The sequence below is a fragment of the Diachasmimorpha longicaudata genome, chromosome 17, assembly GCF_034640455.1.
Source record: "Diachasmimorpha longicaudata isolate KC_UGA_2023 chromosome 17, iyDiaLong2, whole genome shotgun sequence".
NCBI lineage: Eukaryota > Metazoa > Arthropoda > Insecta > Hymenoptera > Braconidae > Diachasmimorpha > Diachasmimorpha longicaudata.
Genome location: NC_087241.1, coordinates 3447992 through 3465609, shown reverse-complemented (window position 1 = coordinate 3465609; position 17618 = coordinate 3447992). Strand labels below are relative to the sequence as shown.

The following is a 17618-nucleotide window of genomic DNA, read 5'->3' as shown; positions in this document are numbered from 1 at the left end:
ATTACAGTTAAATTACAGTCCTCGTCTCATTCGGGGCTCGCGATTTTTCGAGCGGAGAGCTAGAGGTTACTCCTTCCAACATCGACGGTGCATGTCTTATTTTTATCTCTCTGTAGACTCAGAAGAAAAATTGCTTTGATCAAATATACTTACTCAGCATCAGCACGAAATATGCAAATTTTGATGTTCTATTTTTACTGCTGACAAGTAAATATACGTGAGTAAAACAATTTTTTCAGGGCAAAAGGTGTGTTCTTTCCTGTGTTTACGTCAAACAACGATCTGACATTTTTTTCTAGGAGAAGGATAAAGAGAGCCACGAGGGTCAACAACCCGTGGAGCGGTTGGACATTAGTATTCGAACATTATTGAAGTTCAGGGAAAAATAATCCCAATATCAAAGATGAGAATAACAATTCAAAAGTATGAAATCAGGAAAATTCCCCGAGGGTTCAATGACTCAGGGAAACACGAAAAGACCTGGAGAATAAAAAAACTCGTGATTTTTCACTGCTATAGATATATATTTCACACTGGAACTGCATCCCCTCCCATTATAACAATCAATTGTCTTATTAATTGATCTTAAACATGATACGCAGTACATTCATCTTCACTGCGAGGAATCTCCGATACTGAATAAAAAAAATTCGCCTCCGAATCGAATCCCTGCCCCCAAGGAATGTTTGTAAGTAGCTCAAAAATATTGTTGATTAAGTTATGAAGTGGGGGACAGGCTCAAAAATTTCCCAAAAATAGCTAAAAGGTAAGGAAAATCTACATGATTGATTCAATTATCTAATTAATACCCCGGTGAAGGCGTCCGTCGTCGGCTCATTCCTTGTCAACCCAACCGATTTCCTTGAGCTTCTCGTAGACGTCGGCGAATACCTCGGTTGGGGGTTTCTCCGAGTCAAATCGATACAACAATCCGAGCCTCTCGAAATGCTCGACCATTGGCATTGTGTCCTTGATAAAAGTTTCGTGTCGCTTGATAAGTGTCTCTATGTTATCGTCACTTCTACCACTACCCTTGAGGCCACGATTCAGGCAACGCTGGGTGCACACCTCAGCACTGCACTCCAGATAAATAGCTCCTTTTACAATAGCCTTATCGGCCATCTCCTGCGGGCAGAGACAAGTGAAAAAACAATTTTTAATGGGATTGAGAAAATGATAAAAAATCTTGATTTTTATTTTAATTTCTTGAGTGGAGAGATTGTTCAAGGCAGTTCGCGGTATTTTTCGAAGCAGTCGTTAACCCCTGGAGAGAAGGAAATTTACGGGGGAAATTACGTCACTTAGAGAACTGCTTTAGTAGTAAAAAAAATTAAACCTTTTTTTCTGAAAGAAATTTAAAAAATTCACAGTATAAATTTAGAATGTCGTGTTTTCCAAGCGAGAAGATTGTTCAAGGTACTTCCCGGTATTTTTCGAAGCAGTCATTGCCCTTTAGGACGGAGGAAAATTTATGGGTGGGAATTGCGTCACCTGGAGGACTAATTTACCGAAAAAAGAGCAGATTTCGTTGAAACACTTGAAAAATTAATTTTTCAATTTTTTTTCTATTCTTCAAGTAGAAAGATTGTTCAGCATACTTCGTTGTCTTCTCCAAAGCAGTCATCGCCCACCGAAGAAAAGGAAAATTTCCCCGGGGGAATTGCGGCATTCGAATAAGAACCGCTTCAGTATAAAAAAATGTGAACCATTTTTAGCTGAAAGAAATCTGACAAATCTAATTTTTTAATAGATTCTTTCCCCCTTGGGAGCCTTGGAAAACTAAAAAAGTCAAAATAAAAAAATATTGAAGAAATAAATTAATACGTGTCTTCATTACGCTTATGTTACGATTAATGCGATGGCCGATGACGAATAATTCTCTCATCCGTTTTTTGAATTTATTATTTCTCGTTATACTCAATGACCCCATTGGAGTTCATTCATACGACTCTAAAAGAGAAATTCGCACTCTCTAGGGGATTCTTTTCCATTTCTATTTGCCTCCGGGCTATTTTTGTAGAATTTTTTTGGGCACAAATTCTTTCGGCCAATTTATCTCGGTTTCAGGTCAAAAAATTCAGAATAGAATTTATAATTTATCGTGAAAAATCGCATCTAGAAAAATTTTACAGCAGTCGATACAATTGCCAGACGAACTGGTTCTACTAAAATTAAAACATGAATTCAATTAAACTAAAATATTCTGAAATTAATTGTGGACGTTGTCTGCCACGTTCTAGTTTTTTCTTATTCAACTTCAGATTTAATTAGCTAGAGGCAGGTTAGTCAGTCGTCAATGGACTGAGGAGTAATAATTATGAAAAAAACAACCATCAGGGGAATCGGATATAGCGAGGAATTATGGAAATCAGACGATGAGATTGGCTGTTATTTTTGAATATCTCGGTCATTGAACCTTTTAGAATAGTGAATGGTGTCTTGGATAGTCAACAAAAAATTTTTTACGAAATCTTAACCCAATGGTTCACGAAGGGTTTCATTACACTTGTAAATTCCCGCTGTCAGATTGACGTTGGAATAGGCTTTCGAGAAATCTGAGGAGCGATTTTGCAGTGGGATGGTGGGGTGGGGTGATATCTAATTAAGCTATCATCGGTTATTCAGTGTGGGAATTCTGGGAAGCGACTTTGTCCGGACATTCCGCGAGCTCTCATTGAAATTTATTGTTCGTCGATGGACAGGAAATTCAATTAAAGGAAGTAGCAAATTGTGTTTTCTTTCTGTGACAGATTGTTGATGGAATTTAGCTGAATTGTCCGGGAAAAAGTCGAATTTGGGGGAAAGAGTCGGTGGGATTTAGGGTTTTTCTGAAAATTTAAGTAAATGTCCATTTTGTTGAGACAGGACGACTGAAATTCTACGATTTCAGTGCTAATGAGATATCCCTGAAACGAAAAACCATTCTCCATTGAATTCAGACATTTTCAAATTTTTATTTTTTCTATTACGTTTTTCATTTGTAGTGGAAACTCTGGGCTTTGACTAAATCGAAACAATTCCTAAAATGAATACGTCGTTCATACTAATTAGATTTTTGTAGACTTGTTATCTGAAATTATTCAGCGATTTGTCATTCGTATCAATGCAAAGAATCGCTATAACTGCAGAACGTTCAACGAATTTCTTCTAGAACTTTCATAAAAAATCATTATCACTAGCACTTATTAATTCTATATAATTAATCAACAACTGTCGAAAGAAAATCCCACAATTAAATTTTCAATTTCCTTCATTTATCTCTCAAAACCAAATTTTCAAAAAAAAATTGTATTCCCCAATTTTCTCAGGAAATAAATTCTTCTACAATTTCCGACATATTTATTAATTAATGCAGAATTAAATTTCTCCCAAGAATCAGCTCCAAAGTTCCCCAACGACTCCAAAATACTCTGTAACCTTACTTTAGTCCAGCCATCGAGGTTATCCTGATTCCTGGGGAATCCATCAATGAGAAATCTTTTCTCTGCACTCGGGGCAGTCTGCATAGCTCGATCAATGAGGCTGCAGGTGATGGCAACTGGTACGATGGTGCCATTCCTGATGTGTTCCTCAATGAGTTCACCAAACTCCGAGCCGGGTTTGGCTCGTTCCTCCCGGAGTAGATCCCCAGCTGACAAGTGCACATATCCAGTTTTATCAACGATTTTGCCACAAGTAGTGCCTTTACCAGAACCCGGACCACCAAGCACAAATAACACCTCTGGCTTCTGCATTGCGACTCTAGACAATCGTCTGAGACCTACAATTATCGCGATGGGTATGAATATATGACGTGTCTGGCATAACGCCCAGGATACCTAATGCATCGACCGGGGCGCGAAGAGTTAAATTGTCGAGGAAATGATTCACAAGAGTTATTCGTCAATTCTGATGACTGAAAAATCAGAAAATTCAAATTGAGGATCGAGGAATTTTTGTTACCTGTTGTTAACCTCTGGAATATCATTCTGGGGGATTTTGGAGGCTATTTTGGCGTCAGAATAACCGAATGTATTCGACCTGACGTGTTGGACACAGCTGATCGATTTTCACAGTCGATGACACTTGGAGATTCGATAATTCTTTGGGAAAAAAATCCTCCATTATTGAGCTGGGGGTTTTTAGAAGCTTTGGAGGTCCTGCGACCCGGGAAGGCTTTGTTCTATTATTTTTATTCTAATGTTTATGGAGAGTCACGTTCGTAAACAGGAAGTCGATCGTATGTGCCGGGAGAACTACTGGACTCAGCTGAACAGCTTTTTCATATCAGAGTCGATGTTCATTTGAATTATATTAATTATTTAGTCGTTTTGTCGATTCATTACGAGTAGAAAGGGGATATTTACCACTCGGAGTAATTGCATTAATATATCATCAATTAAAAATTGCAAAATTCCGCTACATGTGGTAGTGACCCAAGTCAATAGTACAATCGAATTCAGGAATGAAATAATAAAAAAATAACCTCAAAATGCGAGTTGAGTATCAATTTATTTTCTTAAATTCTGACAAAATTGATGAGTCTCGTTATTTCTTAGACATTTTGCTCTATTCTGGTGTAATTAGTTTTCATTTTCATTGAAATAAATGCCATGATGGTGAAGCTAGCCACATGGAGCAGCCAACTTCATTCAGTTGAGCTCAAAAACACAAAAACGTGTTGTACCCGGTTCTCGTGGCCGTGGGTTCGAATGCATCATGACAATTCTTGGTACAGCAATATTGATTACTCAGTCATTATGTAATAAATTCAATGCTGTTTAAAAAATATCCGGCAAGCCATGACACCCGGACACTAGGTAAGAAATACTCGAAGGAATATCATGTGTTGCATATTGTTATTGCGTACTTAATGGACAGTGAACAATTTATCACATGACGGTGAGAGGTTAAAGTGTCATTTTTATTTTTGGGGATTGTGATATTGTTTAATCTCGAAACACAATGACAATTCGTGATTTAGGAAATTTGGTGGGGGTAATTTGTGGAAGTGCACTTGAATTTTTGGAAGTGAAGTCGATCGATCAATGAGAATAATAATTGAGGGATTCCCAGACAATTTTTTAATTTCAAAATTGTTGTGAGAGTGATTTTATTAAAATTATTAACATGTGATTGGTGTCTAGAACTGTTTTTTGCAAAGAAGGAAAAATAATTACAGCTCTTGTGCAATCAGTCAGATCAATCAATGTATTAGTCAATTGCGTAGCAGAACAAAAACTTCATGTTTCTGATTGGCAATTAAAAACATAAAAATTCCAAACAAATCTCTAGAGGCATTTTAATAGTTCATAAAAATCCCTTCTAATTATTTTAGGTTGATCCTCAAAAATGTGGATTTTGCGCTCATCCAAAGAGTTCCATCAAGTCACAACAATCTTTCGAACAAATCCCTGGAGGCACTCTCGGTATAAACCCCTGGACATCCTCAGACATGTCCCCACAATCTCAGTCCCTGTGGACCTTCCTCGTCCCTACACTGTAAATAGTCCCCGCAATGGCTTGACTTATCACCAAAAAAGATCGCTGAGTCTGGCAGCGAGGGTAGTTGACCTCTCGCCTCCAAAGGTCCAACCGTACATGAAGCTCATGAGGATTGACAAACCAATAGGCTCCTGGTTGTTGTTCTGGCCGTGCAGCTGGAGCATCGCCATGGCAGCACCCCCAGGGTGCCTTCCAGATCCCCTCATGCTGGGCCTCTTCGGTCTCGGGGCGTTCGTGATGCGAGGGGCTGGCTGCACCATCAACGACATGTGGGACCAGGACATCGATAAGAAGGTAATGGCTCCCTTCGCGATCTCTCACTTCTTGCATTTTCATTGTGGTGCTCAATGTTAGGTAGCCAGAACAAAAAATCGACCCCTGGTTGCTGGAGATGTGACGCAGTTTCAATCGTTGATTTTTCTTGGAGGGCAACTCAGCGTTGGGCTTGCTATTCTACTTCAGCTGAATTGGTACAGCGTTATTCTTGGAGCTAGTTCGTTAGGTACGAACCTTTCAGTCAATTTTATTCGTTGAAGGGTCGAGGATTTTGTTTACTTGGGAATCAATCGAGATATTTCATTCGAGAGGAATATAGTCAGATAGAAAACTGCTGTATGTTTACAACTATAATTTTTCAAGGATTTGTCGGGTATAAATAGATTGAGTGTTATGATAATTAGATGGAATGGACCTTGATAAACGTCTTCCGAGAGGAGACCTTGGCCCCTCGCGAAAGGCTCTAGACGAGTCGGAGAATTACTGTAGAATTGAATTGTTGACATTTATACTGATTTTTCAGGTTTAGTCATAATTTATCCACTCATGAAACGAGTGACGTATTGGCCTCAGCTGGTCCTCGGTATGACTTTCAATTGGGGTGCACTGTTGGGATGGTCAGCAATACAGGGTACTTGTGACTGGTCCATCTGCTTGCCACTGTACACTGCTGGAATATGCTGGACTATTCTTTATGACACTATTTACGCCCATCAGGTGAATAATCTCTCTTTTTTCACAGATAGATTTAATGAGAAAAATTTATATTTGGAAATTTATTTCTGTTGACAATGAAAAAAATTGAATGACGCTCCAAAATAATTGTTTCATTCAATTATTTCACGTTTATAATTGTCTTCTTTATGGCCAATGTATCCACTATTCCTTCATTCTCAGGATAAGGCGGACGATATTCTCCTGGGGATTAAATCCACAGCTCTGAAATTCAGCGATCGGACTAATGTATATTTATCTGGATTTGGAGCATCGATGATTGCTAGTTTAATCACATCTGGGGTGATGTCCGATCAAACATGGCCATATTATACAGCTGTTGCTCTGGTTGCTGGACATCTGGCGAACCAGGTCAGTTGGTAATTTTAAATTGAAAAAGAAAGTTGATTCATTAAATAATTTCTTTTATTACTCGTGATAATGAAATGGGTGTTTATCTACAGATATCAACGCTGGACATAAACAATCCTCAGGATTGCGCTGGGAAGTTCATCTCCAATAGCACGATAGGATTGATTTTATTCGCAGGGATAGTATTAGGAAATCTAGTGAAAAAACCTAGGGAAAATGAATTGACCGAGGCGATGACAGATTTAACCAAAGACCCCGTTGTACAGATTGATTGAATCCACTTAAGTCATTGAATGAGGATTGTGACACATCAAAATATTCGGAGATACAGATTCTATGTTAAAGAACATATGCACTTCTGACCTCATCCAGAAATATAAACATGTAATTTTGTTAATAAAATGTCTTGTTGATAATTTCTTTATCTCGATAATTATTTATGCACCTTTTCGTAATAATGAAATATGAGACTGATCGTGTGCTCTGCGCACTTTATTTGCATTTTCCGCCTCGAATTTTAACAAATTGAAAATGGCGCGTATGACTCGGTGATTATTTAAATCTCAGAGCAGCTCGTCGGGGCTCTGCATGTGTGCCTGTCGGTAAGGCACCTCCACCTATCTCTCTTATGACCTTGGGTGGACAATAACTAGTCAGTCACGTCCCCTAGCGTTGAGCATACGTATTTTTAACCTAAAAAACGATGTTGTTTTCCGACGTGGACTCTTTTGAATGGGCAACAGTCCCATATTATCAATGAACTCGTGAAAAACAAATCAGTCCTGTGACAATGTACCTCGACAGTTCAAAATCGTAAGCCAAATGGGTGGAGGAGTAATCGGTTGAAACAAAATTCACATTTACTGGAGTAAATACTTAGTTATGACCTTGTCTGTCGATCCTTTGCGGCTTCGGAGACAACAAAAAGGTGAGTCGAGAATAAATTAGTCAGAACAGTTTGTTGTTGACAATCAGTAGCAGACGTACTCCTCTTCATTAGTTTATCCCCATCATTGTTATTGTTAATAATATCAATTTTCTTCTGAATCCATTAATGAAGTCATTAACAATTCGTGAGGATTATCAAGTTGTCAATTCCCTCACAAATTGGCTAGACATCTCCACTTGAATTTTATCCTTCATTTCTTCCAGAAAATGATGTTCACACGTGTCACTCTGATCACCTGTATGTTGGTCCTGGTCCAAGCTAACCACGAATACCAGAAGAAGGATCTCATTCGCCTAAGGAACGAAGTTAAATCCATGTTCGATCACGCCTACTCGAGCTACCTGAAGTACGCCTACCCTTACGATGAGCTGCGTTCCCTGAGCTGCGATGGGTTCGATACCTGGGGGAGTTTCTCCCTCACGCTTATCGATGCTCTGGACACCCTCGCGGTGATGGGAAACTACACGGAATTTCGACGAGTGGCGGAGATCATCTCCTCGAGAAAGGACTTCAAGGCCAACATAAATGTCTCTGTGTTCGAGACGAATATCAGGGTGGTTGGGGGTCTCCTGTCAGCCCATCTGCTCTCGAAGAAGGCGGGAGTCAAGCTTGAGCCAGGCTGGCCTTGCAATGGCCCTCTGCTTCGACTCGCTGAGGATATGGCCAGACGACTTCTGCCAGCCTTCGATACTCCCACAGGTACGAATTTTTATAGAAGATTGCTTTGGTGGAGGGATTGTTTGTGTCAATTTTAAGGAATATTAAGGAGTTTATTTATTAAATTCTTCTCAGGAATGCCTTATGGAACAGTAAATCTAGAATACGGAGTGCCAGATGGTGAGACCAGTGTCACCTGCACCGCAGGAATTGGTACTTTTATCCTGGAGTTCGGTACATTGTCACGATTGACTGGTGATCCCATCTATGAGGAAGTGGCGATGAATGCCATCAAAGCCCTTCACTTCTACAAATCGAAGATTGGACTAGTTGGAAATCACGTAGACGTCCTGACTGGCCACTGGACGGCCACTGACTCTGGAATAGGCGCTGGTGTCGACTCCTACTTCGAGTACCTGGCGAAGGGAACTCTGCTACTCCAGGAGCCCTTCCTCGCGAATATGTTTCACGAGTACAGGAGGGCCATCGAGATATACGTAAGACGGGAGGACTGGCACCTTTGGGTCTCCATGACCGAGGGACAGGTGACCCTACCGGTTTTTCAGTCCCTGGATGCCTATTGGCCTGGGGTGCTGAGTCTCTTTGGGGAAATCACTGATGCCATGAAGTCTCTGCATAATTATCACAGGGTGTGGAAGCAGTATGGGTTCACTCCAGAGTTCTACAACATCGCCCAGGGGGAGGCGGGAACCAACAGGGAGAGCTATCCGTTGCGACCGGAACTCATTGAGTCGATTATGTATCTGTACCGGGCGACTAAGGATCCTTATCTGATACAGTTTGGGGTGAGTAGGATTTTTTTTTCTCTTACAGTCGGATGATAATTGTAGGGAATTTCAATCGATGAACTCCAGGACTCTTAGGAAAAATAGGATTTCATTTTGTTCTGTGATTAATTGAGATTTTTGTGGGAAAAATTCAGCAAGCGATTGGTTAAATAAATGGAGAATGTCCTATCATCAATAGAACTTCACCACGATTCCCATGCAACTCCAGTAGAACTTAATTTCTTAGTAAAATTTCGTTCGTCATAGGTCGACATCCTGAGGAGCCTCCAGCACAGCGCAAAGACATCTTGCGGCTACGCTACCATAAACGACGTGAGAGATCACAAGAAAGCGGACAGGATGGAGTCCTTTTTCCTGGCAGAAACGACCAAGTATCTGTACCTTTTATTCGACACCGACAATTTCATTCATAACAACGGCCAGAAGGGGGACGTGGTGAGGACCCAGTGGGGTCAATGTGTCGTGGACGCTGGTGGTTATATCTTCAACACCGAGGCACACCCCATAGATCCTGGGGCGCTGAGCTGCTGTAGACCTGTCCGAAGTCTCTTCAACGATAAAAAATCAGTCATGGGGAGGTTTGTGCCTGCGAATGTTCAGGTGGATGATGTGGAGGAGGTGAATTCCCAGACGGAGAGCACTGGAGAGATTGAAATTGACAGGTTAGGCGATATGAAGCTGAAGGAAGCCAAGAGAAGAAGTGCGGAGATGCTTGGTGATGACATCAGTGAGAGCTCCGGAGAGGGGACAACTGGCGCTGACATTGGACAGCACCTTGAGAGATCTGGGGATATTGAGGAGGATGAGGACAAGGGCGAGGGCTCGGGAGAACCCAGGGGACAGGCCCAGGGCCCAGAACCGCGAAATAATACCAAGGTACCCAATTATGCTGAAGAGATCGAGAGGAAGCCTTTCGTACCTCAAGCACTCCTGGAGAAAATTCGCAGACTCAATTTGTATCCCAGGAACGCTTCACTCGCAGGCGATTATCAAGTCATCTCATGCTCTGCTCAGCCCTTCCTTCAGAGGATTTCTATCGTGGGAGAATTCTTCTGACAGAGGTTTAGTGGGGATTTTATTTATAATTGAAGACTGTGATGTTGAAAATTTGAATATTTCCAGGCGAGAGTTTTTAATTGTGGGGAGGGACTCCGGGAGGTTGTCGGGTCATATCAGTGCAATTGTCAGAGGTTTTTGAAGGATCTGATGAAAAAATATATAAATTGTCAAGGAATTAACATTGTTGTTTAATAAATAATGCTTTAGGATTTATATGTGGGATTGCAAAGGATTATCATGTTCAGGAGAATGACGGAGATTTTTATTTAAAATTCGGTAAAATTTTTCCATTGAAAAAATCTAATAATTAAGGGTTTTTATTTATATAAACTCAAAAAAGATAGACAGAAAATTTGAGTATTACAATTACAAAAAAATAAGGAATAACACACGAAACATTGAAAAAAAATTGGGATCAAAAATTTCCACAGATCAAATTCTCCCAGAAATTAAATTTCAATTTCTCCCTAAAATTCTTTACACCTTTTTCCATAGAATTACCTCATCCATGTGTCGATACAGAAGATAACTCCCTCCGGCACATGATCCTGACGTCACACATCGGCCTGCGCAACCCAACGATTATCAACACAACCATTTTCATCAACTGCCTACACATATCTCGCCACCCCCTGCCCCTCGTTCATGTTGGATAAATCCAGCCGAATAGCCACTATGCATATCCGTATGACATCAGTAGTTGGGTGACTCCGCGGAGCCTTCAATCGTGGCTTGAACAACTGGCTGAGGACAGTCGATTGTTTGCCACCAAGGTGGATCGATGAGACCTTCACTCGAGAAACGTTAATTAAAAAATTAGGAGCATCACAACTCATCGTCAGCTACGCGGTTTCATCAACAAATGAGTTCTAATTATCAGCGACCAATAGGTAGTAATTATCAAGTTTTCGACGAGGATTCGTGCTCTAATTATGGACCCGAGGGATACGGCAGCACTAGCCCCAGTGAGTATCAACAATCCTTTGAACTCCATGCCAAAAAAAAGAATAGATTCACCTAGTTAATGAGCTGTTTATTTCCATTTCATTTCCTTAGAATAATGTTCAATATTAATTTCCGGTTACTCCATAGAATATTTTTTAATGCATATTTGAATTGATTTTTTTGTATATTTAACAAACTTAATATTTATGATCTAATCTTCTTGTGGTCATTATAAATATTTGGATTTTTCGTGCAGTAAACGATTTTCTAATCTTGTAGTCCATCATTAGAGCTCCCATTTAATCATAGAATGATTAACTCATTGTTAATTATCATCACAATGTTGTGAAAAGATTAATTTAAGTGTTCTTGATTCACCTACTGAACTAGTTGAATATTTCTAGCTGATTTCTCTCAAAAAATTAGAATTCTAAGGAAAAGAAATCAATGAACAAGTCGTGTTCCTCTGGATGTTCGTAAAAATTTCTGTTGTTATTTTTATTTAACAGACGCTTTTGGCCGGATCCTTTGTGAGAAATTACGTTTTTATCTTCTATTTTGCAACCATTAAGTGTTACCACATTGTTCACTTCCTCTCTTGGATTTTATTCTTTTAAATTTTTTCATTCACTCGAATAGTTTTCTATTGTGCTTTAGTCGATGGTACTATTTTTTCTTGGTGCATTATGTAATGAGGAACCTAGGGCTCCAGCAGGCTTAGGGTGATGTTATTTTGATTGTTTATATTCCAAGTCTACATGTAAAGACTTTCCTTGAAATAATAAGAATTTTCCCGGCGAAATTCCATTGGATTTTGGGGAACTTCCACTGGAAAAATTCTCATTATTTTTACGAAAAAAGCTCGAAATGACTGTATCATCCATTCTTCCCCATAGTTTCGCCCTCGTTAACTCCAATAATAATGACTAACTCCCTCTTCTCCTCACTCATTAACTAGTGCCACTTTTAGCATAAGATAAGGAAAGATTCTTTGTTAATTTAAGACAGGAGATAACGAACTGAAAATCTAATTCGCACCGTCCATTAGTCTGGTGATGGTGAATCTCTGAGCAGTCCAGTGTATTAAGTTATTATCTATGGAAATGCTTAGCAGCACTACCACTGCATGCTTCTTGTCGTTTTTTTCCTTCAATCTGTTCTTCTAGAGTATGGATCTATGTTGTCTTGCGCTTCTCCAGAGACACGATTGAGAATGTCACCGAGGGAGGACGCAAGTTCGCCGAATGAATTGAGCCAGAGGAGTCAAGGACGAGGCTTTGAGGGTGATGATCTCACTGAGAGTGCTGCCTTTGACAGGCAAACTGCCCTTATGGATGCAGACATGCATTGGGAGATGAATTATCACGAGGCTGCTATTTTTTTGGAGGTTATAATTGTTTAAAAAATATCTAAACCCATTTTCCACAAAGACATCACGACTTAAATGGGCAAATGGGGGGGGGGGGGGAATTTAATGATAGAAACAAAATCATAATCATCATGCAGGCATGATGTTATGATTATTATGATTGTTATGATTTTTAAAATAATTTTTTACTTATTGAAAAATCTCGGATCCAGACGTTTTAGAGACAATTAATCCCCTGTTTTATTCTATCTGTTTATTCCACAATTGCTTCACTCTAAAAAAAATTGATAACTGAACATTCCATAGCAATATTCCCCCCAGTCGAATTTTTTCAAATAATATCGAACCGTTACAAATTATTAACGTGCTGTTATAACGCAGATAACCCGATAATATGAATTAAAAATCGTCGATGAAGACTGTCTGGTAATTTTCCCCATTCAGATAATAATTGATGGGTTGTAGGAAGGAAGAAATAATGAGAAGTTCGACTCCCATCCGAGACATCCAGAGGATCTTCCCGCATATCTTCTTGTTCACAACAGCTGGTACTATGGCCTTGATCTTCTCACATCGGTGGTGTTGCTGGCATTGGCGATCGTTGAAGAACCGGCGATACCTTTATTTCAGGTATTTATCATAAGTCATATTTATTTATCTTTTATCTGTATTTACAATATTTTTGTTCATGGATAGAGAAATTTGTATCGAATTCTCTGATCAATTCCACATTTTTCTGAAGAAAAAAATTTTTTTATGCTCCAGCTGCCAGTCTGGGCCCACGGATCCATTGAACTCTTAGCGTTAATCACAATAGGGGTGGAATTAGCCCTGAAACTCCGGTGGATCGGCTGGGGTACCATCCTCAAGCACAAGAGAACAATGCTTAAGGTGAGACCTTAATGTTTCACTCGTATTTTTTTTTATTTTTTAGCAGTTCGACTGTCTCATGAATATTCAGTCGATCCACGCGAGTCGGGGCTCAACCGACAAACACATGGGGATCGGTGGGCGATACCGGAGTGATCCAGATGAGATCACGGATAAACTTATTACGTATGTCTGATCCATTCAGCCGGATAGTTTGCGATGATATTAATCGGCTTTTAGTAACCGGAAATCACTGGTTCTAACCAGTGCAGTAATCCTGAAAAAAAAAAAGCTTATTTTGCGTTGACAACAAACAATTTCTCAAGAGCTATTTGAGTTAAAAAAAAATTATTAATTGAGAATTAGTTTAAAAAAAGGTATTTGATGGAAACAATTATTTTATTGTGGGAAATTTTATGATGGAAAGTAAAAGAAACGATTTTTGATTGATACAAATATTTTTGAAATTGTGAGTTTCAAGTCATCAGACAAATGATCATCTTTGGATTTTTCTTTCTGCTAGTGTATCACCCTGGCAATAATGTTCCTAGAAGCGACAACAGTCTTAATTCGTCAATCTTCACACGTCCGAGTAACTCGTGCTCTGAGGCCGATTTTCCTGGTGGACACGAAATACTGCGGTGGCGTCAGACGATTTATCCGGCAGATTCTCCAGACATTACCCCCAATTCTCGATATGCTGGGTCTCCTTCTGTTTTTCATCACCACGTACATGGTTCTCGGGTATTTTATGTTTTCCGAGAGCAACAACAACTTTGGAACACTGCAGGATAGCTTCGTCAGTCTTTTTGTGCTCTTGACAACTGCCAAGTGAGTAGTAATATTTAAATTGTGTACTGAATGAAGAAATAATCTGAAAGAGATAAAAAGTTGCAAACGATAAAAAAAAATCAGCTAAGACATGAATGATGGCGTCTAATCTTCAAATTTCTCAATCCATTTGTATGCGCCATTTTCTCATCACGATCATTCTCTTGGTGATGATTTGTCACTCATAATTTTTTTCAGCTTTCCTGACGTCATGATGCCCTCGTACTCCCGCAGCAAGTGGTACGCCATATACTTCGTAACATATCTCTGCACAATGCTCTACGTGATGATGAACCTGATGTTAGCAGTCGTCAACGAGACATTCACGTCAGCCGAGCGCGACAAGTTCAAAAAGCTCTTCCTCCACAAGAGACGGGCCTGTCAGCACGCGTTCAAGCTGCTCGTCTCCAAACAAAATCCGGATAAAATGCGATTTCGTCAGTTCGAGGGACTGATGCGTTACTACGCACCCCAGAAGAGCACTCTCGATGTCATTCTCATGTTCAGGCACATGAATGGCTCGGGGAGTGGTGCACTTAGCTGTGAAGAATTTTTGGCAGTTTACGATGTCACGACCCTCCAGTGGGAGCCACAGTTCACGGGGATACCCTGGTATCACACCGCCTGGCCACCCCTACAGATGCTCTGCACTGGGGCCAACGCTGCCATCATGTGGCCCTATTTCGAGAGCTTTGTTTGTGAGTAGCTTACGATTATGAGTATCTGAGTAATTTGTTAATGATAAGGGTTATCTGGTGTCGGTAAAAATAGGGGGGAGGGGGGGATATGCGGGAGAGGAAAAATTGGTTCATGCGAGACTGATCGGCTGGAATTGACCTTTTCCAGGTCAATTTTATTTTTCGGATTTTCAGGATTGGGCAATTAACACTTTGAAGTAAAATATTTTTCATTTCCACACAATTCTCCCAAAATATTTTTCTATGTTCCTGTGAAATTAATTCACTACGAATTTCATATCTAAAAAAATTCAGAAATAACTAAAATCAATCGCCTGATGAACGAATTGAATTTATTGATGTCCAGATGCAACGATAATCGGAAATGGAGTTGCAATGTTCATCAGACTATTTCAATCGAATGCTGATCTAATCGAATCAGCTCACAGATTCGCCGCCTGCTGGGACACTCTCCTCTTCGGTGCATGTGAGTTAAATTCTCGATAATAAAAGTTTAGTATTGACTCAGTGAATCAATAAACTCTTGGTCTCTCAGTTTTTGTCACTGAAGCACTGATCAAAGTCCTCGGGCTGGGAATGCGGAGGTACCTCAGCTCTGGATGGAACCTTTTCGATCTTGGGGCTTCCATAATGTCCCTCGTCGCCGCCTGTGCCCTCACACTCTTCCCGGGGGCAACGTACTTGGTGATATTCCGACCTCTGCGACTGCTGAGATTATTCAAAATGAAGAAGAGATACAGAGATGTGTTTGGAACACTTGTCATTTTATCACCGCTCATGTGCTCCACCGCCATTGTTATGCTGATTTTGTACTACTTTTTTGCTATTATTGGAATGGAAATGTTCGCCGGGTATGACATGAGGAATTGTTGCGTGTACGTATTAGATAAATAGACTAAACATTAATTTTGTTTCAAGTCATCCTATAGAGGCCAATAGTCTCAGAATCGACACGAAAAATCGAAATAATTTTTTTTTCAATTTTTACCGGTTCACCTAGAACTAGATCTTCGACTTTATCACAGAGGCTTCTGACAAATGTGAAGAAAAGTAGAGAAACAATCACCTTCTGACAAATTAGCCTATCGATTTTCATTGATTCTTATTCTTGCAGGAATACAACAGTTGAAGATTTCTACAAATATTCGGCAAACGGAAGCACAGCCCTGGGCTACTATTACCTCAACACCTTCGACAATCTGATCGCAAGCAGTATGACATTGTTTGAATTGACAGTTGTCAATAATTGGTTCATATTCATGAATGCGTATGCATTTACTGCTGGTCATTATACCAGAGTCTACTTCATGATATTCTACCTGGTGACCATGATTGTTCTGACAATTGTCGTGTCAAGCTTCCTCGAGGCTTTCAGATTCCGAATTCAGTACAAAAGATCGACGTCAAAACGAGACGAGGAAAAAATGCTGCATGAGGAAGTTGAATTAAGGTGGGATGAGCTCCAGTCTATTGTCCAAGATTTTCAACTGCTGGAGCAGTTGCGGGGTCTGCTCGTAGTTGGGAGCACGACAACATACATTGGCTCGCGGCCCCGAACCCGTGAAGTTCTTCAAAGGAGAATGTACACGAATGAGATATTCGAGTGGTTAGCTGAAGCGAAACTCGAAGAAAAAGACGTGAGATCTGGTGCAGGCAACAGTTTCGATGAAATTGGAATAGAGGATGGTGACATTGATCCAGAACAAGTTGTTCTCGGTCGTGAACGAGCACTCCATCACCGCAATGGTGTAACAACGAGTCCCATGTAACTCTAGTATCAAGATTACGATCGAAAACCACTGGAATCAGTGGCAATTTATCCATTTGCCGCTTTCACATGCAATTTTTATTTTTTCTGTTGTCTTGGTGACGCATGACAATTTTTCTTCCATCGTTTTTCCTATGCAGAAAGTGACAAGAGTCACTATTGGCAGATTCATGGAGATGATCGATTATTTCATGGGAATAATCGACCATTTGAGAATCGATGATTTCATAATCGATTGGTGGATCCGAAGTTTATTCATCAGTGAAAGTAAGTCCAATTCAATAGACTTTTTTCGAAATTGTAGGAAAAAAAATTGTAATGCCGAACTATGAACCTTTAAGTGCAATTCGAACGTTGTGAAGAGATTTAACGGCGAGAGATTATTTATTAACTAGTCCTAATAATTGTGTAACGATTATTCATCAGTGTCGAGATATTTCCATAATGTAACGCATGCTTCACTGCACGATACATTCCCATTTTTATTTTTTCAAACTGCATTAGCGTGGATGATTATCATGAACATTAATGAAAAACTGGCTCTCCACAGTTGTAACAAAATGTTAAGACTTCGGATAACAGATTATTATTCGCTGGGATTATCATTTTAATTTGTATTTATTTATGTTAAATAGGTGCACACGTCAAGACATTTGATTCAATAGAAAATTATAAAGATCATTACATTGACATTTGTCGGAAGAAATTTTGGTGCAATTTGTTTGTAAATTTTGTTTATTAAATTAATTTTAATAGAATCAATGGAAATTCTATGGAATTTATTTAGGTAATGTATAATATGAATAGAAGAACCGGA

General features: G+C 39.7%; 4 protein-coding genes across 8 annotated transcripts; 3 read left to right on the top strand and 1 right to left on the bottom strand.

Moving 5' to 3' along the window:
• Positions 1 to 503: 503 nt before the first annotated feature.
• LOC135170370 (UMP-CMP kinase 2) lies at positions 504 to 4144 on the bottom strand. Its single transcript, XM_064136137.1, has 3 exons — positions 3943 to 4144; positions 3423 to 3760; positions 504 to 1125 (listed from the first exon to the last, which is right to left on the bottom strand). The coding sequence occupies exons 1-3, from the start codon at positions 3965 to 3967 to the stop codon at positions 835 to 837; spliced, it is 654 nt and encodes a 217-aa protein (XP_063992207.1). The 5' UTR covers positions 3968 to 4144; the 3' UTR covers positions 504 to 834.
• A 199-nt stretch (positions 4145 to 4343) lies between these two features.
• LOC135170364 (4-hydroxybenzoate polyprenyltransferase, mitochondrial) lies at positions 4344 to 7262 on the top strand. 3 transcript variants are annotated; one of them, XM_064136123.1, is made up of 6 exons: positions 4344 to 4799; positions 5318 to 5778; positions 5839 to 5986; positions 6284 to 6477; positions 6658 to 6846; positions 6939 to 7262. In XM_064136123.1, the coding sequence occupies exons 2-6, from the start codon at positions 5332 to 5334 to the stop codon at positions 7119 to 7121; spliced, it is 1161 nt and encodes a 386-aa protein (XP_063992193.1). In that variant the 5' UTR covers positions 4344 to 4799; positions 5318 to 5331; the 3' UTR covers positions 7122 to 7262. The 3 variants fall into 3 exon arrangements, with proteins under 3 accessions (XP_063992193.1, XP_063992194.1, XP_063992195.1); XM_064136124.1 differs by lacking the exon at positions 4344 to 4799 and adding an exon at positions 4806 to 4881; XM_064136125.1 differs by lacking the exon at positions 4344 to 4799 and adding an exon at positions 4818 to 4888.
• A 287-nt stretch (positions 7263 to 7549) lies between these two features.
• On the top strand, positions 7550 to 10955 carry LOC135170358 (ER degradation-enhancing alpha-mannosidase-like protein 2). Of its 2 annotated transcripts, XM_064136104.1 has the most exons (5): positions 7550 to 7774; positions 7999 to 8494; positions 8588 to 9258; positions 9508 to 10322; positions 10816 to 10955. In XM_064136104.1, exons 2-4 carry the CDS (start codon positions 8002 to 8004, stop codon positions 10315 to 10317), a joined length of 1974 nt encoding a protein of 657 aa, XP_063992174.1. In that variant the 5' UTR covers positions 7550 to 7774; positions 7999 to 8001; the 3' UTR covers positions 10318 to 10322; positions 10816 to 10955. The 2 variants fall into 2 exon arrangements, with proteins under 2 accessions (XP_063992174.1, XP_063992173.1); XM_064136103.1 differs by lacking the exon at positions 10816 to 10955 and having other exon boundaries at positions 7551 to 7774; positions 9508 to 10533.
• A 194-nt stretch (positions 10956 to 11149) lies between these two features.
• LOC135170351 (two pore calcium channel protein 1-like) lies at positions 11150 to 17076 on the top strand. 2 transcript variants are annotated; one of them, XM_064136086.1, is made up of 9 exons: positions 11150 to 11285; positions 12432 to 12652; positions 13100 to 13264; positions 13400 to 13525; positions 14028 to 14335; positions 14534 to 15033; positions 15380 to 15499; positions 15569 to 15908; positions 16148 to 17076. In XM_064136086.1, the coding sequence occupies exons 1-9, from the start codon at positions 11183 to 11185 to the stop codon at positions 16800 to 16802; spliced, it is 2538 nt and encodes an 845-aa protein (XP_063992156.1). In that variant the 5' UTR covers positions 11150 to 11182; the 3' UTR covers positions 16803 to 17076. The 2 variants fall into 2 exon arrangements, with proteins under 2 accessions (XP_063992156.1, XP_063992158.1); XM_064136088.1 differs by having other exon boundaries at positions 11151 to 11285; positions 12465 to 12652.
• Positions 17077 to 17618: the final 542 nt, after the last annotated feature.